Below are 6113 nucleotides of genomic sequence, written 5' to 3' on the forward strand. Positions count from 1 at the left end.
CGCGGACAAACAACGCGTGCTGCCTCTGTGGACTTCATCACGGCTGATTCCGTTCCCCGAGACCTCTGGGCGGGGTCTTATTTGCCTGGAAATCGGGGAAGTGTTTTATATTTTAACCATTTCATGAGTTATGTGTGGGTGTGAATGTGTATGTGAGAGTTGCGTATGTTAGAGTGTGTACGCCCATTGCTTTGTGTACGCGGGACCAAGGACGATGATTCTTCCACTTGATAAAGGATTGTAGTGATCACGAGTTCTAGTGTGCTGTGCTGGGCTGGGGAGTAACCACTGGAGTGTAGTGACGTTTGAAGTGTTCACTTGGGGATCGCGATTGTCCTAGTGCGCGCGTGCTGAGTTAATGTGGGCTAGAGCCTCTTTCAATGTGTATTGATGTGATGGTACTATTTTTCTAAATCAGATTGTCAATAAAAATATATATTTTCTCTAAAATCCTGTGTGGTGACGTGCCCTCTGTCCTCCATAAATTGTTAAACCTCTTTAAAGAATAATTAAGGTTTACTACAGTAGAAATAAAGAATCGCTAATTAATGGCTCTATTTAGTCGGTTCTTTTGAGCAGTAAAAGTAGGCATCTTTTTGGTTGGTGATTCAGTCTTAATGATTCGGGTCATGAACCGAATCGTTTGGAATAGGTTCTCAACTGTAGGGAAGGACACAAATAGAATATTTACCGAATGCAGTCCATTACAATCCAAGCAGTGATGGTCTTTTTTATTTTTGAACATTTGCTGGTGAAAAAAACTCAAACAAAACAGTTTCAGTATGAAAACATGTATAATGCAATGACATTACCATGGACACTACCACGCAAGCAGAATAATCAGTTGATTAATTATTACCAAATCACAGAATTGCCAGTCTTTTTTTAAAGAACTTGTTTGCTTAATGTCTTTGCTGACCTCATAAAATTATAACACATCACAACATTCCTGTTATATTTACAAATGTAAAATATGTGTGTGTATATAAACACACACATATGGTGTCATTTGGTGGTGGTGTTGTCACTGTTTTTTCTCCAAATTATTAATGCTCCTAAGAATAATCCTACATAAAACAAATAAGAACTGACTAAGCTTTCAATAGAAAACTCATCATCAGCCCTAAAATAAAAAAGACTGATCCAAGAATGAGCACACACAACCACATTAGTGATGCGCGGGTCGGCTTTTTTTTTTCTAACCCGCGGGTCCCGCTTTTATGATATCATTTGGCCCGCCCCAGCCCGCACCGCACCACTGTCTCTATTTTTACAACCCGCCCCGCACCGCGACCGTTAACGTTACTACTAGGCATTGTAATGCAAATGAAAACATTTGTTATATCAGCCTGAAAGTGCTTGGAAACATCGCCCTGTAAACTGGCAACAACAGACGATTATGAATATAAACCATAAATCAGGTCATTAATAAACATTTTCACCAGGGGTCCGCGGGTTACGAGTCGACCCGCGAATCACTAAACCACATGGAAAAAACAGTGTAAGAATAGTAAAAACGATCAATTCCTGTAGAGTTTCACTCTTTAAATGCCAATATGCCAGTGTAAGCCCTAATATTAGCAGCATCATTGTCATCTTCACACCAAGTAGAGCAAACACAGTCACAAACCCCATTGAAAGTGTCGCCCCAATGGTACAACACAGAAATGACCCGAGCACAAAGACTGGAGATTCACAACCCTTCTTTTCATTTTGAAATATGAATGCATAAGCCCCGACTGTGACTCCAGGAGCCACTTGACACGCGATGAGCACATCTGACCATGACCTGACGCTAATGATTGTCCCAAAGACCAGAGATGAACCCAGAATAAGTGGTATGGATATAAATACAATGAAAGACCACATACTTACTATGAAAACCTTTAATAGATCTACTTTATTTGCTTTCAAATCCCCACTGGTTTTGCTGGAGTGTGGACCGCTACTACTATTGCTAAACTTAAAATCTTCAATTACTCTGCAGTTTCTTGTAAATATTGTTGCAAGTGATGTCATCAAGGCCAAATTTAGCGGTATAGCAACATCTGGACTCAGAACATGTCTTAGATAGACCATAAACAACACAATCACTGCAAATTTTGCCCCAAAATGCAACATTTCGTCATTTCCTCTATTGCAAACAACAAGAGCTGTAAGTGAAACAAGAGAAATCCATCCTATGATTCCTGCTACTCCTCCTAAAGTGTCATATATTACTGACAAGAGCTGATTTTCCTTTTCTGTATGTAACTGTTTTTCCTTATTCAATCCTGAGTAAAACCTGTGAGCATTGAGCCAAACTAGCTTGTGTATTTCCGCTACGAGAGCTGCTGTTTGAGCAGGTTTGGGATCAGAGTCTCTGATCATGTGAAATCTGCCTCCACACGCGTTGATCATTTCTCTGGACGCTCCTGTCAAACGTTCCTGGTGATTTTGGTGCAGAAGAACAATGCAGTACTGCAGAACGTCTGCTCCCAGCCGCTCCTGGACTCGTTTCACAACATCACACTCTTCTGGTTCTTGATCTTCCAGGAGGATTAAAACGGCGTGAGGTCCAGGAGACGAGAGAAACAGCGCTGTTGTGAAGCTCTGTGTCGCTGTGTCGTCCTCACAGAGGTTTGGTCCAGTGACCTGCATCATTCTACGACCCTCGTCTGTCATTAATTGAGTCTCTACAATGTCTCTGTCCTCCTGTCCACCAGCTTTCCATCCTGACAGAATATCTGCAGCGCTGAACCTGGAGTCGCCTCGCATTCCCACTATCAGGATCCTCACATCAGCATCATCATCATGAGAAGCTGAAGAGATATCGGAAAATATCGGAAAATATTATTTGATAATATCATTGTTTCTGATACTTATTCTACTCTGTATTTCCTACCCTATCTCACGACCAATTCGTACGATTAAAAAGTGATTAAAAAGTGGCTAATTCGTACTAATTCGTACGACCTCACTCGTGCGAATTCATACGATTTGTCTAAACCCACGTGACGGTTATGTTTAGGGGCGGGGTCAGGGGTAGGTCATTCGTACGAATTCATACGAATTGGCCAATTCGTAAAATATGTACGATTTAGCAAAAATCGTACTAATTTGTACGACTGAGGTCGTATGAATTGTTACGAATTAGCCACCTCGTAAAATTCGTACGAATTCCCGTGAGATCGGGTTGATATTACAGTATTTACTGCTATTAAAAAACAAAACAAAAAAAAATGATGCAGCAATTTTATTTTATGTGAGAAGCTATTTTACTGTATGTCTATCTTAATAGACAACATGTTTTCAAAAAAGGAGCTTTACAACAGAGTTCGTAAATTTTAGCACGTTTAAAGCCCCTTTGTCAACTTTAATCATATAAACGTAATTTTCCAACAACAAAAAATGTGGCTAGTAAAAGTGTTGCGTGGCTAGTCATTTTGGATTGGCTAGTGAGCAAAAAAGTTAATGTCAAGCCCTGCATATGTTCATGTAAAACATGTTTGGTTTAACACTGTTACAATGTTCATTTTTTTAAAGACAATTTTTAGTTACAAATTAATAATTAATTTTAGCTACAAATTTACATTGACTTATTGTCCATTACATTACAACCCTAAATGCAGCGTGTCCACTACAGTGGTCAGATTTATTTTTAGGTATCGAAAGTAAACTACAACCAACACTGTATGATTATCATTTTTAAAACCATTATATACAAGACTAATTATATTGCTGTTTTAAGTAAAAAGAGAGTAATGCACGCTTTAGAACAGTATAGCTCCACATTTGCATTATACATTACCTTCAACATGTACAGATGTGATGTGAAATGCAAGAATCAGTGTGAAGAGCCATTTTGGTTCTGTCCTGTTTAGTTTCATTTTCAACCTGGAGAGTAAAGCCACCGTTAATCTGTTAATTTAAAATGTGATCTTACGATTTAAGCAAAACTATGAGGCACATTGACTTAAAGTACGTAGCTACGAGCGTTTCATTTAACAGCACTAACGGTAAAGTTGAATCCTGTTTCTTTGCTTTCACTTTTGATATCACACATCTTACTTCCTGAAAACAAAAGCAACAGGAAACTGTCAACTTCGAAACTATCACAGCGCAGTCAGAACTAGTTCTGCTTTCTCAGGATACCCATCCTGAGGTAACTAGAGTACTTCAGCTCCAGTTCTTTTTCTATTGAACTATCAATGGTACATATACGTATATGAACTTTATAGCGACATTAAGTATATAAAGATGTGTCCCGTTTTAATAAATAATTCAAAAAAAAAAAAAATCAGTATGTAGGACATTACCAGAGTGTGTGCATGTTTACATGTTTGAACTACAGTTTTTTCAGGTAGGTTTCGTGAGCCGTATCGAACCGAACCGTACCGTACTATGCAGTGGAAAAGCGCCAATATATGTATTAAAAAAAGAAAAAAGGTCAAGTTTATTCCTCATTTCCCTTCATTTTTACCCCGGAACTTCATTTAGACCCTGGTTCCTGCGATGTAAACACACCGAGTACCACCCCAAAGCTCCTTGTCCCTAGGGAAAGTTATATAGACGCTCTATTGGCCGCTTTGGAACATTGCTGCTTTATGATAATATGTTATGGTACAACTGGGCCTACGGTGCAATGCAAATAGTAATTATAACATAAAGTGAGAAGTAATAGTAAATAGTCAATAAAATAAACAAATAGTATACAAATAGCAAATAAAATGGTAAAGAATAATATGATTACATATTTAATTAATAACAATTTACGTACGAACTAATACATTAACCTTACAGACTCTTAATTAGTTCCTAATGTGGTAATCATCAACAAATAGCTTAGATAATAATTAGTTACACATTAAATCAGTTTTATCTGTGCATTAGTTAAGCATGAATTAATGCTTATTAGTGTTCCCGTATTGTAAAGTGCCATTTTTTTCTTTGTCGTTTGTTTGATTTGCATTAAAAACACAGGAATATTAGGCTGATGTCACTTTAAGAGTGAATGCACAGATCCAATATGGTGAACCAAACTAAACATGAACAGAAACATATTTCTCATACGTAATGTCTTTTAAGCAATATGTTCTTCCGATTGACCCATTTTTATGTGTGAAAGTGACACCGTCCTCATCTCGTCTTGTTTTGGACATCATCTTGAGACCAGATTGTCCTGCCATGTTTGATCAGGATGGCTCAGTCAACTCTTTCTGGCCTGAGGGCAACTCTTTCTTCATCACCTTATCTTTACATAATCCAGACAGTCATGCTGTTGGCCAAGGTCAAGATGTCTTCTTTGCTGTTATTACAACATCGTTGTTCATACATTTTTGGTGTTTGTGTTGGGGTGTTAGCTTACGAAACAATCCAAAGCAAACCCTGAAGTGTTTAACTTTGAGATGCGCTTTTATTTTCTTAAATGAACTTGAGTGATTTAAAATCTCAGAGTCAAGCAATTGTAAATCTCAAGCTCTGAGCCAAGATATTATCTTTCAGTGCTTCTGTAGAAAACCCAGAGTGTCCTGCCCTAGACCGTGACATTTTCCCCTCAGAGATCAATGGGAAGATATTCCTTACCGCAGTTGCGTCTTCTGGCTCGAAGCGAACACTCAGCATGGGTCTCGCTTTCCCATTTCACATTTCCAAGACTTTCATACTTTTAAACAGAAAACCGGGTCGTGAACTGATTGATGTTTGTTGAGGTAAACCCTGCGACTCTATAAAATGAAGTTGCGCAGTTAAGAAACTTTTTACAAGTATTTCCAAACTACAGTATTTGTTCAGCTGAACCCCTTTGACTAAAAGATATCTTTTCCATGTTAATCAGTTTTGTTGACTATTGAATTTTTGCTTCATTTCATCTTAAAAGCATCTGAATTTTGCATGACTTTAATAGTCATACTAAAAGCAACAATGGATATTTCACCTCAGATCTTGAAAATGTGAGGTGTGTGTTTAAAATGTATTTTTAATGTTAAAATTGTGTAATATTTTTTTAAATTTGATTATGTAGGCAGGCCTACTTATCCATTTGATTGTGAGCGCAGTGTGCTTCCAGATATTAACTCCGCCCACAAGCTCTCCTGATTGGCTGTGATTTGTGATTGATTTGGTTGTGGGTGCAG

The 6113-nt window shown here is 38.1% G+C and overlaps 1 protein-coding gene across 1 annotated transcript; it reads right to left on the minus strand.

Annotated features, from left to right (window-relative positions):
* Positions 1-1410: 1410 nt before the first annotated feature.
* LOC148965098 (uncharacterized) lies at positions 1411-3987 on the minus strand. The gene is made up of 2 exons (XM_039648092.2): positions 3791-3987; positions 1411-2801 (listed from the first exon to the last, which is right to left on the minus strand). The coding sequence occupies exons 1-2, from the start codon at positions 3867-3869 to the stop codon at positions 1426-1428; spliced, it is 1455 nt and encodes a 484-aa protein (XP_039504026.2). The 5' UTR covers positions 3870-3987; the 3' UTR covers positions 1411-1425.
* Positions 3988-6113: the final 2126 nt, after the last annotated feature.

Source organism: Pimephales promelas, chromosome 25 (assembly GCF_988280905.1).
Source record: "Pimephales promelas chromosome 25, fPimPro1.hap1.1, whole genome shotgun sequence".
NCBI classification, from domain to species: Eukaryota; Metazoa; Chordata; class Actinopteri; order Cypriniformes; family Leuciscidae; genus Pimephales; species Pimephales promelas.